This window comes from Hyperolius riggenbachi, chromosome 4, assembly GCF_040937935.1.
Source record: "Hyperolius riggenbachi isolate aHypRig1 chromosome 4, aHypRig1.pri, whole genome shotgun sequence".
Classification (NCBI taxonomy): domain Eukaryota; kingdom Metazoa; phylum Chordata; class Amphibia; order Anura; family Hyperoliidae; genus Hyperolius; species Hyperolius riggenbachi.
In genome coordinates, this window is record NC_090649.1 from 381,349,224 (window position 1) to 381,365,174 (window position 15,951).

The 15,951-nt window shown below is 40.8% G+C and overlaps 1 protein-coding gene and 1 long non-coding RNA gene across 4 annotated transcripts in view; one reads left to right on the forward strand and one right to left on the reverse strand.

Annotated features, from left to right (window-relative positions):
* TTC27 (tetratricopeptide repeat domain 27) overlaps positions 1-15,951 on the forward strand; it is a 564,428-nt gene that overhangs the window by 475,132 nt on the left and 73,345 nt on the right. For all 3 annotated transcript variants that reach the window (XM_068232111.1, XM_068232110.1, XM_068232112.1), the window contains 2 exons: positions 2,516-2,614; positions 6,251-6,303. In XM_068232111.1, the coding sequence (XP_068088212.1) occupies positions 2,516-2,614; positions 6,251-6,303 (152 nt within the window). The remainder of the gene's footprint in view (positions 1-2,515; positions 2,615-6,250; positions 6,304-15,951) is intronic.
* LOC137504108 (uncharacterized) overlaps positions 1-15,951 on the reverse strand; it is a 216,423-nt gene that overhangs the window by 14,457 nt on the left and 186,015 nt on the right. Inside the window, exon 4 of the long non-coding RNA XR_011019421.1 lies at positions 3,825-3,896. This is a non-coding gene — a long non-coding RNA (uncharacterized lncRNA). The remainder of the gene's footprint in view (positions 1-3,824; positions 3,897-15,951) is intronic.

Genomic DNA, 15,951 nt, shown 5'->3' on the forward strand with positions numbered 1-15,951 from the left:
TAGGGTGACAGAAATGGAATGTGGAGACCATGATAGGAACAGGAGCCTTCCCTCTCCATAGGTAAGTATCTGTTTTTTTTTCCTGTTTTTTTATTGCAGTTGACATTCACTTTAAAGAGAATCTGTACTCTAAAATTCTTACAATAAAAGGCATACCATTCTATTCCTTATGTTCTCCTGGGCCCCTCTGTGCTGTTTCCGCCACTCCCTGCTGCAATCCTGGCTTGTAATTGCCATTGTTATGCAGTGTTTACAAACAAAAAACATGGCTTCTAACCAGAGTTAGAACAGCTCAGTGTGTGACTCATGCAGAGCTTGGAGAGGGTGTGTATAGCTTCTGCCAATGACCAGCAGTGCTGCACATTCCACACATTCCAGCCTGAGCCCGACAGACCCGACAGAGGAGAGAAGATAAGATTTATTACAGAGACAGTGCAACTAGAAAAGGCTGCAGTACTTATAGGATAGAAGAAATAAGGCTCAAAATTTTGTTACATAGTCTCTTTAAGCACATAATTCTGCTTAATAAAGTTCATTGCATTCACCCCAATGTCACATTATGGCACATGTGCCCCCAAGAATACCCTCTGCCCTCTCCAAAATTATCAAGGAAATGTACTTATCTTCCAGAGACTTCAAATAGACAATGACAGATGCTAAAGGGGCGTGTCCAAATCAGACACATACCAGCATTAATGCTATATACTCCAAAATTAAAAAAAATAAATAAATCTGTGATTATGTATAAAATAGGGAAAAGTTATGCCCTGCATCTGAGATGCAAAAGTATTTGACCTCGGCAGTGCAAAGGTTAAACACCATGGTTTAATCACATTCAAATGTGCTGTATTTGCTAGTGGTTCCGTTTATGTATTTATACGGATGATATGCTAAATTATTTTGGCTGAGTATCAGTGAAAGGGAAATTTTTTTTTGTATTGATATACAGATGGCTTTTCATACACTTTCTGTAGGTAAATGCTTGCTGAAAATGTAGCTTCTGCTTGAAATGCATGGGAAGAACTGATGGTAATAACATATTGCCAGGAATGACAGCCTCTATTTCCTGACACATAGCTACAAGCAGGATCCCACTTAATCCAGCAGACAGTGTGTTGGATCAATCATGGTTTAAGATTTAGCCGTAAATCCTGACAACTCCTCAGTGGAATAAGAATTTTCACTGAGTGGAGCTGACCTCTGTAGTGCTGTGTTCTTTACCTGCTTTGCACCTCTCTTCACAGGCCCGTGCATTGTGTGACTGACATGTACAGTAGTTTTGACCTCGCTAGGCTTCCAAGCTTTGTTCTGTTGCTACTGATACTGAGAATGTATACTTTAATGTGCCTGTCTCTGTCACTATTCCATCTACAGTAACCTCATGCATCAGACAGCTTGTTATTTCAGTGCATTCCCAGCACACCAGGGGCCAGCATGCTTTAATAATTTCAGAGGCTTCTTTCCACATTGAGCAATATTTTCTTCCCAGCCCTGGGACAATGAAATGTGAGCGATATGCAAACAGTCCAGCACACTTAGTTGTGGCACTGATAAAAATGACAAGTGTGTGCCAGTCATTTTATTTCTGTCTTCTCTGGACTGAAGCTGGTAAAGGCTTCTGAAAACGAAAACCTACTCTAATCAGCCAAAATATTCAAAGCACCTGACTAGTGATTTGTAAGTGATTCATGTACTGCTGGAACTGATCTAACACATTGAGCATGAATTCTACAAGTCATCTGAAGGTGACCTGTGCAGCAAATGCTCTAAGTACTGTAACCTGTGAAATGGAGCTTCCATGGATAGGACATTGTTTCCAACACACCCCACAGACGTTCACTCATTCAGATCTGGAGAGGCTGGAAGCCAAAGAAAATGTTGTTTATCAGACTAGGTAGCCTTTTTCCATTGCCTTATACAAGGACGTGCTGGCAAGTATTGAGCCTTACCCAGAAAAAAATTAGCTAGGAAGCTGTAACTGCCACACTGTTCTACATATTACCCCAGGATGTCAATTCACTTGCAAAATCTGTTCTGCAGCTTTTCAAGCCCCTGCAAATAGAATTCTGACTGCTGGTGTAGCCACTAATTTGCAGCATTGGTTGCCTCCAAAACACTTCCAAATTGTTGTCCCTTTGGATGCTTTTGTAGATTGGCGAACAGGTGATAGAAGGATCCAGGTCGGGTGAATGGGGCGTCACTTAAAAGCCTAAGTAGGATATTTTTGTAATACTGTTACCTGCAGTGTGTGACAAGGCATGGTCATTATACAGGATGCCACATTTGGAGAGCTTTCCTTGATGTTTTTTATTGACGTTTTGCCTCAGCTTTGTCAAATAAGGACAGTAGTAATATGCTGCATTTGATGGTTGAACACTTTTGAATTTGCTATTAATATAATCCAGTACAGTTACTAGAACCTGTAACCCTAGCATCTACTTGCAGCTGAAAACTGTATACTTCAATGCCAGGTGCATTCATAATAGTTAATGTATATGTGATTTTCTTCTTGCAGCTTGGAGTTTGGTTTTCTTTGGGATGCGCCTACATCACTTTACAAGGATATGAAGGAGCAGCAAGAGCCTTTCAGCGTTGTGTCACCTTGGAGCCTGATGTAAATATAATACATAATATATTCCTACATGCATTGATATGCTCTCAAGCAAACTACAGCAGATATCTTTTTAATATTTTAAAGACTTAAATTAGTTTGTAAGCAAAAGTGAGTTTGTTCATAAATACAAAAGGTTCTCAATTTACTCCCAGTTTGTATCCTGAGAGGTTCCTGAAACCAATTTTGCCCAAATTAAACATTTTTCCATTTAAAATCATGGTATTTGCTATATAACTGTTTTCCATAAGAATACCCTGTTTTTTTACCAAGCCCAAAAGTTTGGATAACACTGGGATCTTTTTTGTACAACTATCAGTACAGGGGGTTCTCAGCCAAGGTTGTGTTTAGAAATATGCTATATCATAACGACTGCAAACAATATGTTCTATGGGTAAACTCAGCAAACTTAGGGAGAAAAAGACCTTCTGCTTAACTAAAATGGCTGAGCTGAAGTTCCATGGTGATCCCACCCACTTGTCCCAAATGTCCATGCTTCTGCCCACCTTTCTCCGCTCAATTGATACTGCTGCCATGACGCCTCTTATTGGAATGGAATTGCCCACAGTAATGTGTTGCAAGCCCAAACCCAAACCACAGGTCAGATGTCTGACTATCACATCTTAAGCCCAATGTACACCATATGATTCTTTGTACGATTCGATTTCGATTCTATTTACGATCCGATTAAATCCAACATGTCCAATAGGGATTTGATTCAATTCGATTTGCCATTGCAAAACAATGGCAAATCGAATTGAATCGAATCCAGATCGGACATGTCGGATTTAATTGGATCGTAAATAGAATCGTAATCAAATCGTACAAAGAATCGTATCGTGTAGATGGGGCTTTAGTGAATCTCTGCAGAGTATCAAATTCCAGCAAATCTATGTAAACAGCATAAAGCACGGGAACTTCATAAGCACCAAGACCATCATGTAATGTGTATTGCTTATTTTCATAGTCCTCAATATACCTCCTTAACTTATAACATTTTAAACAACTTATGTTAATAGAAAATGGCTAATCTGGCAGATCATGTTACTTCAGATTTGTTTAATTCAAACACGTTTAAAATGACAACTCCCTTACACGGCAAGGTAGGGTGATCAAATGCCCTGAGAAAGAAAACACAGATACAACGGTAGCCCAAATGATGCAGTATGGCACAAGAAGAGTGAGGGAAAACGGAAAGGATTACGGTACTCACAAAGGAAGCAGGGTGGTATCTATAAACCCGATTCCACTCAGGTGCCCGGCTGGTTCTGGATGCTGTCAGGCTCTTAGGAAACACAATAAAGGACATATCAATGGCAAAGCCACTAGGTACCAATGTACACCCCTCCCAAAGGATAGTGAAAAGCACAAAGGGGATAAGAGGCGCTCTAGAGAGGCTCTCCGTACACGGCTCTGATACAACTCTGGCACTATATTTGACCTGAGGAAGTAGGCCCAGACTCTTGAAACGTGTTGCCTGTGCTTATTAAAATTTATATTTATATGAACTTGTCATTCTTGAGGTAAGCCTCCTCTATTTTTCTATTTTTAGCTTTTTTTTTTTTAACTCCATTTTATCTACTTCTGGGTGCCTCTTACCCCTGTTAAACTCCCTTACACAGAACAGCACATTATAAGCTAATGCAATAACTCAGTAAGTGTGTGCAGGTAGATGGGAAGCCAGATGGATACAGCAGATAAACTCACAGTGCAACTTGCAAGCAATATGTGCATTTTAGGCAGAAATAATTGTAGTGAGTCTTTGAAAAATACATGCCAAGTAGCATTCTGAAATTGCTCAATGAATTATAGCAGAGCTGAATTCTTGTCCTTCCTACCAGCTATCTCTGTAGATGTTTTCATTTTTATTTTGTTATTATAAATACATGTGATAAGGGAACAGCTTCCATATCTCCGCTCTGTCAAAACAAAATACACAAAACTGAGCCCAGCAAGGATTCACTATACTCCATTTGGCAAGTGTATGACAGAGCACTGTTACTATTGTGACTGCTTTTCTAGAAAGTCTGTGGTTTGGCTCTGTGTAGCTGGGAACCAGTCTTCTGCCATTGAATTTAATGTGTCTCAGGGCGCCAGTGGTATCTGCAAAAAAGAGATGTATTCATAGCTTTGAGAAATTGTCATTACATATTGTCACTTGTATACATGGTGCAGCTACAATGATTTATAAAGAACCCCATACATTTAGTGTTCCCCAAATTGTATTACTTTTTGCAATGCTTTGATTTTTTTTCCCCTCTGGCTTTTAATCCTCTCTGTCAGATTGGAGAAAACAGCCTGTTTTGATGTCGTAATTGCTTTTTACTGTTTACCGAGCCTAAATTGGTTTGGAAAATGTTTGTCCAGCTTTATTCATTCATGTAACAATGATAAAGCGTTTGTTCAAGAAAGAACCTATGCATCATTTTGTCTTTAAAGCTTTCAATTAGTATTTTAATTTATCAATCTTAACATCAATTTAATTACAGTCCTGAACAGAATAAAAGCTTAGGGTAAAAATGCAGTTGTTAATTTTTCAGGAATTTAAAACATTTAAAAAGTTTTACATTACAGAGGTGTTTTTTAATAATTGACTGCAGACAGGTGGTGCTGGTTTATACTGTATAGGGTCCAGAGTCTATGAAGCCTTCAGTCTTCAGCAGAAAGGATTATGGACCACTACCTCTAATGGGCACTGAAATCGTATAAGGAAAGGGACCTTGGAATGTATAGACTCTAGCGATGGGCTTCGGAGTAGGAAGCCACTCGAATTCGGAATTAAAATGAGGCTTAATTGCCTCAGGTGTATGCATGGGAGACGGGGTTAATTACCCAGAAGTCCATCGGCTTCTATGCATCTCAATTCACTGGCACGCGACCTATGGGACGCATTCCAAGACTTGCTACCACACTTCCTGCTTCAAGCCAGAAGCCAGTTGCAGTGTTAGGCATTCACTGAATAGGTGCAGGCTTAATGAACAGGAAGAGCCAAGATTCAAATTCTGGTCTGTCAGAAGCAGAGCCCTTAACCAGTATACTATACCCCAATATCAGCCAAGAGACACAGTAGGTGGGACCAGTGTCGGGCATGTGAAAAACATTCTTGTGGATACATTGAGGAACACTTGAATGATAAGTATATTGATAGTCACATTGGTGTACACGCATGCACATGTCTCCAACTCCAGTTATGTCATGCACCTAGGACAACCATGACTATAAGAGGTATTACTACACCACATTTTTCTTATTTGTAGCTTAATCCAGTGAACATTGTTGGAATAAGTTTTACTTGAATAATTATATCCTGATAGATTCCCTTTAAACTACTCATGGCAATACCATGCACCAGATCCATAGTCAGTCAGTAGCAGTCAACTACTTGTATGACCAGAGACTGTATGACTTTCCCACAAATCCAATCCGGTTACTGTCTGTTCCTTTAATCCATTGAGTTTTGTACAGGTTGGATAGCTTTGTTGTCTCTTTGTAGTTTGCACAGCCTATATGAGTAATTTCTAATACATTCTTTGAAATTTGTATATTTTGTTATTGCAATGTGTTTTATATTTGAAGAATACACAAATGGCAGTACTTTTAGTGCTTTATCTATCATATTGTGTTTTTTTTCTTCTTTAGAATGCAGAAGCTTGGAATAATTTGTCTTCTGCATACATCAGATTGAAACACAAGTAAGTATTTTATTCTTTCTTTTGTGCATAATACGTAGCTTCAGATCTCAGTAATGTTTCCTGTAGTCAGTGTGATTTTGAGTGATTAAACAAGTTCATCAAGAAGCAATTCCCTTACACAATTTATCAGGGGTTTTACTATTAGGATTATGCTGACCTCTGTCTCACTTCAATGCTTCTTTCAAAAAACATATTTCCTAGAAAAATTCTGATGACAAATGATTGAAGCTGTTGAAATCATTTTTCATTTTTTTACAGAATTGGTTATAGTATTTTAAAGTTAGGATTATTTCTATATACACGTTTAAGATTGTACCTTCTTTATGAAAACTCACAATTTGAGGGAGATTAACAAGGAGTGGGCTGAAGCTGAAGTCAGTGTATAAAGAGGCTGTGGTTAATCCCGTTGAATTACTGCAACTTTTGTTCCCATCAACTCAACTTTCCATACATATGCTTGGATACAGCACTTTGTTAACAGCCAGCTTCTTTAGCAATGACCGTTTGTGGCTTGCCCCCTTTGTGGAGGATTTCATTGACTTTCTTCTGGACAACTGTGAAGCCGGCAGTCTTCCCAATGATTGTGTGGCCTACTGACCCAGACCGAGAGATCATTTAAAAGCTCAGGACACCTTTGCAGATATTTTGGACTATGGTAATAAGTTTAGTGGAATGAGACACCACAAGTCTACAATGTTGAATTTCTTTACAATAAAGTATTCACATTTTTTGAGACAATGAATTTGGGGTTTTGTCATGAGTATACAGTGGTGCCATGGTCTTAACGCTCGCCTAGCAGGGTTATATATATATATATATATATATATATATATATATATATATATATATATATATCTTTCTGCAAATATAAGGTACATTTTTTGTATGGGTTACTGGATATGTTGCTTTTAGTTCAGATGAGGTTCACTCACGCTTACACGCTGGCAGTTTGTTTGTCATACAAGTGGTGGGTCCTCTGACACTTTTTCTTCAGTATCATTTTCCTGTAGATTTGGTACTCCTGGCACAAGGGTCTGAAGCCCATTAAAGTGGTTCCAAATTAAAAATACAAGATTTCAGAAATAAAATCTATTTTCTAGATTATAATAATAAATAGCAGCCTTTTTTTTAGCTGCAAAATGAAAATGAATGAGGATTGGCTCTTGGGTGCATGAGAAAGACACACAATACTTTATTCATAACAAACACATATGTAGGAAAATTTAGTACAAAAAACAGTAAACCATAATCCCTAAAACCCCCCATTAAAACCCATAATGATTCTCCCCATAACCTTTTCCAACACCTAAAGGGGCTGCAGTCCCCAGCATGACAAACTCAAGGATTCTGTGCTCTAAGCAAAAAAGATGATGCTGTGGAATATATATGGCTGTAATTGCAATGGCACACGGGTGGTAAAGTTCATGGCAGACAGTGACCAATGAAGAATGGCATGTGATAGCAGAAGATGTTATTGTGCTGAAGAACCAATCATGAAGTTCATAGCAGCCATGCAGAAAGGCACTGTATAGCATGTAGATGCAGATGCAGATGAATCAAGCTGATGGTTCATTTAAAGCGTGAAACCAGCAAAGACTGACAGCCTCCATAAACATATGATGAAGCAAGCTGGTGGCAAAGCAAAGCAGCTGATGGTGTGGAACACATGCATGAAAAGTCCCCCAATCGCAGGGCAAAACTGTTTGTAGGTAATTCATGAACAAATGGTGATATCCACAAGATAAATTGCACAGCCAGTCCGTCCCCCAATCGCAGGGTATAAGCACACTCTTAATGTATAGGACAGGAATGCCACATAGTTACCAGTCCCCACATCAACAGGTCCAACCGGCAGTGCAGCTGTAGACTCCAAGGTGTGTGCGCCGTGGGTGCCATGTATTGCCAACCATGCATCATCCGACGTAGTGGGCACAGGACTCCAGATGGTGTGGAAAAGGAGGAGCGCTGTCAGGGAAAGCCTGACATGTTTCGCCGCAACTAGCGGCTTTTTCAAAGGCAGACAGCGATAGCGCGTACATGGACGTCATGATGGCGTCCATAAATGCTAAGCGCGGCTGCGCAGCTCCGCCCGCCCGCCCCCCGCCCCGCCATCGCCACACGCCCACCAAACATCATGTGGGCGTGTGGGCGGCGCACATCCGGAGCGCAAACAGCCGAGCCGGAAGTGCCCTGCGACACCAGGCAAAGGACGTCAGGGAAGTGGCCGCCCCTTGGGGAGGACGGGGAGGGAAGGAATCAGGCAAGCCCGACCAGCGCAGCCGCAACCAGCATGAGGGCGTATGTGAAAAAACACATCTATTAAATAAAAAGTCTAAGGAAATTTGAAAACAAAAAGTGTATGTATATATATATATATATATATATATAGATATATATATATATATATATATATATATATACATATATAAGCACCATAATCCTCCCCTTTTCCCGTACCCGTTTCCGGACACAAGTGGCAATACATGGCACCCGCAGCCCACACACCTTGCAGTCTACAGCTGCACTGCCGGTTGGACCTGTTGATGTGGGGACTGGTAACTATGTGGCATTCCTGTCCTATACATTAAGAGTGTGCTTATACCCTGCGATTGGGGGACGGACTGGCTGTGCAATTTATCTTGTGGATATCACCATTTGTTCATGAATTACCTACAAACAGTTTTGCCCTGCGATTGGGGGACTTTTCATGCATGTGTTCCACACCATCAGCTGCTTTGCTTTGCCACCAGCTTGCTTCATCGTATGTTTATGGAGGCTGTCAGTCTTTGCTGGTTTCACGCTTTAAATGAACCATCAGCTTGATTCATCTGCATCTGCATCTACATGCTATACAGTGCCTTTCTGCATGGCTGCTATGAACTTCATGATTGGTTCTTCAGCACAATAACATCTTCTGCTATCACATGCCATTCTTCATTGGTCACTGTCTGCCATGAACTTTACCACCCGTGTGCCATTGCAATTACAGCCATATATATTCCACAGCATCATCTTTTTTGCTTAGAGCACAGAATCCTTGAGTTTGTCATGCTGGGGACTGCAGCCCCTTTAGGTGTTGGAAAAGGTTATGGGGAGAATCATTATGGGTTTTAATGGGGGGTTTTAGGGATTATGGTTTACTGTTTTTTGTACTAAATTTTCCTACATATGTGTTTGTTATGAATAAAGTATTGTGTGTCTTTCTCATGCACCCAAGAGCCAATCCTCATTCATTTTCATTTTGCTATTCATTATCGTTGGCATGTGCATGGGAGAGACTTTTTTGATCAATATACAATTTTATATTTGTGGAAGGTTTAAATATTACCCTATTTGACGCTGCCCTTTACCTTTGAGAGATTTTTTCATAATACTTTTTTTAGCTGCATGATGACACATAGAAAATATTTTACATTTATTGGAGGAACCCCTCCCGTCCTTTCATATTGCCAGGACAGAATCCGGCAGACTGGTGGAGTAGGAGGTGTCCGGCAAAGAAGTAATTGCTAATGGCTGCCACCTGTATAACCCTAGTTATGAAAAGAGAAGGGTGAAAAGCATGCACTGAAATGCTCATAGGCTTGAAGGAGTGTTTATTTATCTTTGTATGAGTCAGAGTGGTGCAACTAAATATTTTGAATTAAAAAAATGTTTTGTTTGGGTCCGCTTTAAGTGTTCACCTTGTTCATTTTATATGAGGTTACTTTGGGTTGTATACGTGTGAGCTGGTCTACAAATTTCCTTTCACACTTGCCTACAGATAAAGTTTACAACTAAATTTGTTTTATGTTGATAATTAATGTTGTAGACCACACACTTAACCACCCTGGCGTTCTGATTAAATCGCCAGGGTGGCTGCGGGAGGGTTTTTTTTAAATAAAAAAAAAACTATTTCATGCAGCCAACTGAAAGTTGGCTGCATGAAAGCCCACTAGAGGGCGCTCCGGAGGCGATCTTCCGATCGCCTCCGGCGCCCAGAATAAACAAGGAAGGCCGCAATGAGCGGCCTTCCTTGTTTTGCTTATATCGTCGCCATAGCGACGAGCGGAGTGACGTCATCGACGTCAGCCGACGTCCTGACGTCAGCCGCCTCCGATCCAGCCCTTAGCGCTGGCCGGAACTTTTTGTTCCGGCTACGCTGGGCTCAGGCGGCTGGGGGGACCCTCTTTCGCCGCTGCTCGCGGCGGATCGCCGCAGAGCGGCGGCGATCAGGCAGCACACGCGGCTGGCAAAGTGCCGGCTGCGTGTGCTGCTTTTTATTTGATGTAAATCGGCCCAGCAGGGCCTGAGCGGCAGCCTCCGGCGGTGTTGGACGAGCTGAGCTCGTCCAGACCGCTCAGGTGGTTAATGCCTTTTTGCTTGCTTTTGGAGAAATTTTACACAAGTGTATAAACCTTTTAATTGGTTATGAGTAAGCACAATTTTGATGTAATAGCTTTGAATTTAGAGCTCCATTAACCATGTTAAAGGGTAAAGGCTAAAGATACATTTCCAAAACAGTGATTTTATTTTACAGATCAAATCAAATCTATGGTATTCAGTGGGATAAGAGATTTACATCTTCCTTAGTGCATTGTTTAGCCATTTAAATAGTACTGATTTGAAACAGGACTTTGCAGCAATCTGAATTTCCACTGTTAGATCTAATGGTGAAATGTCACCCTGCTGGGGAGGATCTTTGCCCCCTCATAAGCACACGTTCTTTCCCAACCTTATGTCACAGTGTGCTCAGCAAGCGCATGGTGCACTGGAACTCTTAGGAGTGTGTAAGGGAGTAAAAAAGGACCAAAAAGCACTCTTACTAAAAAAAACTATGCAAAACAGATTTTGCCTTCTTTAAACAAAAGTTATTTATGATTTTTCAGGTTGGAATTAAAATATGAAGTGTCCCATAATGCATTACTGCTGAATATGCAAATTGTCCCTTTGGACTTTTAGGACTGGTGTGTTTAGTTTTAAAGGGACAACAAAGGGGTGATTTGTTTATTAAGCAGTGATGCATTGTGGGACACCTCATATGCTCACTCTAAGATGAATAATTGCAAATACCTTTTGTTTTAAGAAGGCAAATTTCTGTTTCCCAACCTTGTATAATTGAGTTTTGTTTGAGTCTAATAAAAAAAAATGTATTTAGTACCTGTAATAGGTGCATGTTTCTGTTTTATTTCTAATGACTGGCACATAGCAAACACGGCACACAGTCTTCAAGGGGACCTGATTGGCCCGAAAGGATCGTCGGCCGAGTTGATTTGCTGTGTATTATATGTGTGCATTAGAACAATAAAAGCACATTGTTCCTTGAAGACTGTGTGCGGATCCCTCTTTTGACTGTTGGATTTTCGCTGCTACGGGTTCCAGCACCAGCACTGCTCTACCATAGGTGTGCGGTTCTATCGATTTTTTTTAACATGCTTTCCTGACAGGTTGCTACCTGATTAAGAGTAAATATATACATATATAACCTCAGACCAGTGTATACATTTCTAGATGGAAGGTAATGTAAACAGTAATTACTATGTATTTATATAGCATTGACATGCCACAGCATTTTCAAGAGTACATCGTCATGCTACTAACTGTGTCCCGGAGGAATTTACAAATCCCTGTGATAGTCCTAGTCTAATATCCCTAGCATAGTCTAATGCCATTTTTTTCTGGGGAATATATAAGCTTATTAGTACAGTATGTTTTTGGAATATGAGAGGAAAACTCAAACATGGGTAGAACATACAAACGCCATGCAGATATTGTCCTGTTTACATTTCAACTAGGGACTCTAGGGCTGCAAGTTGAGTGCTATTCACTTTACCACCATACTGCCAAGCTAAACATTTTTGCATGTTTGTTGGCTATAATAATTACGCATAATCAATGATAGACAAGTGGTAGCAGAGGGCTTGTCAGCTTGAGAAAGAGAGGGGGCTCCTCTCGAAACGTCGCACAGACTTGCCCTTTTTTAATGTTTTGATGCTTTAAAGAAATAAAGAGCTTATAATACGCTTGAAGACGGTGCTAGGTCTCTTCTCTTGAAGTCGATAATCAATGATATGCAAATAATTCAGCATTCATGCAGGGTTATGTAAATATTGTATGCAAATATATGCAGCTTGAAAATGGACCAATCAATTCCTACCAAGGTTTAAATGTATTGGTCAATTTTCAGGCAGCATAAATTTGCATACAAATTGTACATAGTCCTGAAACTCTGGATTACCGTATTTTTCGGAATATAAGACGCTCCGGCATATAAGACGCACCTAGGTTTAGAGGTCAAAAATCAGGAAAAAAATAAAATAAACTAAACCTAGGTGCGTCTATGGTGCAGGGGCTTCTTATGGACCTCTAACTCCCCCAAAACTGTCTTTATCTAAGCTACACTGCCCATCTATACTAACACCTGCTACACTACACTTCCCTTACCCCTGCTGCCCCGCCAACTACACATTACTTCACTAACCCGTACTACAACTACACTACACTACACTATACTACACTTCCCTCACTAACACCTGCAGCCAACCCAAACTACACTACACTAACTAACCCCTCCAGCCAACCCAAACTACACTACACTTCACTAAGTAACCCCTCCAGCCAACCCAAACTACACTACACTTCACTAAGTAACCCCTCCAGCCAACCCAAACTACACTACACTACACCCCTGCTGCATCTCACCTGATCCTGTCGCCGCGATCCTCCCCTCCTCCATCTGCCTGCCATCACCCGAGAGTCGCAGCAGCCGTCATCTGAGGGTCCCATTAGGTGTCATCAGAGGGTCCAGCAATCCCATTCAGTATCCCCACTCTTTAAGTGTCCAGGTTGCCGGCTCCTCTTCGCTGCAGTCATGCTTGTATGCAGCCTCGTGGTGATCATGCGGTGATTACGCGCTGCCGGGGCCGACTTCCTCCATAGTTACGGCGTCCTCTTCTTAGTTACAGTGTCCCCTTCTGCGTGACGAGCGGCGCACGTGCGCTTGACGTCATGCGTAACCCCGGCGCACATGCACCGCTCGTCACACAGAAGAGGGCACTGTATCTAAGAAGAGGACGCCGTAACTATGGAGGAAGGCGGCCCGGCAGCGCGTAATCACCGCGTGATCACCGCGAGCCTGCATACAAGCATGACGGCAGTGAAGAGGAGCCTTAAAGAGCGGGGATACTGGATGGGATTGCTGGACCCTCTGATGACGGCTGCTGCGACATTGGATGACGGCGGACGAAGGAGGCGAGGATCGCGGCGGCAGGATCTGGTAAGTATGTTATAGGGCGAAAATACCGTACCTTTGGAATATAAGACGCACCCACTTTTTCCCCCCAGTTTTGGGGAAGAAAAAGTGCGTCTTATATTCCGAAAAATACGGTATTTGCATCTCATTGATCATCCCTAATAATAATAGTTAAACAGCAAGAATTCAGTAAGAATACTCACCATGCCCATTTGTGACAAAGTGTATTTCAAATGTAGAATCTGTATTTATGAAGATACAGATTTATACTCTATTGTGTTTTCTTAATTCTATTAGATGCCTCTGCAGTTTGTAAACAGAAGTATCAAATGAACAACTGTGTTGGGCTGTTAACCTCCTCAGCGGTAATCCCAAGTCAGGCTCGGGAGGTAAATCCGCAGCTCAGAGCGGTAATCCCATGCCTGAGTGAAATTTTTGCAGGAGCTGCTGCAGATTTCTCTGTGGTATGTTTTTTTTTTCTTTTTTGTAGGGTATAAAAGCTTGTGAAAAAATTGCACGGCCTTTAAACCCTAAGGCCTCTTTCACAGTGGGACGGTGCGTTTGATGTGATGTTAAGGTCGCATAACGTGCCCCTAATGCAACGCATTGAAAGACTATAACTTGGACGTTATAGTACATTCTTTAGCCCTGCGTTTGGTGTGCCGTTTTCGTCTCACAGTGATGGAACGAAAACAGCGCATGCGTTACATTAAAAAAAAACATTACTGAGCATGTGCAACACACAACGCAGCAGATTTATTGCTAAACGCACAGCAAGCAGCCCCTTCTAAATATTGCTACACGTTACACACAATGCAACGTGTGCACTGTGAATGTTGCACAGACTTACTATTTCTGTGCGTTAGTCCACGTTAAAACATTTTCTAATGTGCGACTTTAACATCGCACTGTGAAAGAGGCCTAAATCTGGAAAGAATCATAGCACCAGGGAGGTTTATACGCTTTCTGATCTGATATACAGATTGAGCGCTACGCCTTAGAAAACGTGTACAAAAATATATCTATAATGTGTATGATTATATATATATATATATATATATATATATATATATATATATATATATATATATATATATATATATATATATATATATATATAATATGTGTATAATGTGAAAAAAATTATATATTTTTTTTTTTCACCCATTGTAGACCACATTTTCGTTCCAGCTATGTGTATTGATTAACGAGCTGTGTGCTCTGGTTTCACCTTTGTTGAGCGAGGATCAGACACAGGGTCGAGGTCTTGTTTGAGTTATTGATTGAAAGCACCTGTGATTCATTCTCATCAGTACCTTTTTCCAAGTCCATGTTCACACTCTTGTTATTTGTAATGGGAAATGTCTACAAGAGGCACGTTGCCTGCTTAATAAACTCAACCTCAGACATTCCTTCCCTCGCTGATGGCTCATATGCTTGCTTTTCTATTTTTTATACATATATATTTGTCATGCTTTAAAAGTATGTAAGAGATTTAAATGTTCAGGATAAAAGGCGTCTAGAGCTGTTTCTTTGAAGCTTTTCTAACTTTTCTTCACCCATAATAAAGATGACAGATTGCATGGAAGAGCAAGTAGAATTCTCCTCCAGATAAGAGAGGTTCACATAAGAAATGTACTATGTTGCCATGTGATGTGTTGCTTCATTACTATTTCACAGAATGGATGGCATGGGCTTCCCGGTATGCTTTGAGAGCTGATCCATATTATTTTGTCAAGTCCTATATTTATTAGATATCATTTTTAATAATCCCTACATTTAAAAGATGATTCCAAGGTTAAAAAGTTGTATACATTTTTTGTGCTTCAAAGTTTTTTATTAAAGGGTTTTAACAAGTTTTTACAATATAAGACACATAACAGGTCTCATCAATGTAATAGATATTAAACATACATTGATATGTTGAAATTAACTGCTTCTGCTATAGGGATGTGAGTCTCACGTCTGCGGCTGCTGTAGCCGCAGGGACGTGAGACTCAAGTCCCTGCACTGAGCCAGGGTGCCGCGCGCGATCCTGCATGCACACAGGCGCACTCCCGTCGGACCTCGAAGCAGGGGGGATTGGCCAAAGGTGATTTACGCCTCCTGAGCCAATCCATGCCTGCTAGGGAGAATGATTGCCGTTACAATAAGTAACGGCGACCATTTTCTGTTAATAAATGCAGGAAGTACATTACTTTCTGTAGTAACAATCATGCACGTGCACATGATTACTGCTAATAGTGATCATTAACAAAAGTGTAAAATAATAAGTATTAAAAAAAAAAAAGTGTTCACAAGTGCCCTCCTCCTCCCTTCAAGGCAGCAGTGATTGGCAGAAGGGATCATGGGATCCCTGAACCAATCGGCATGCCTAAAGGTTCCTTGCTACAACGCATTTTTTTGCGATACGATTTTTT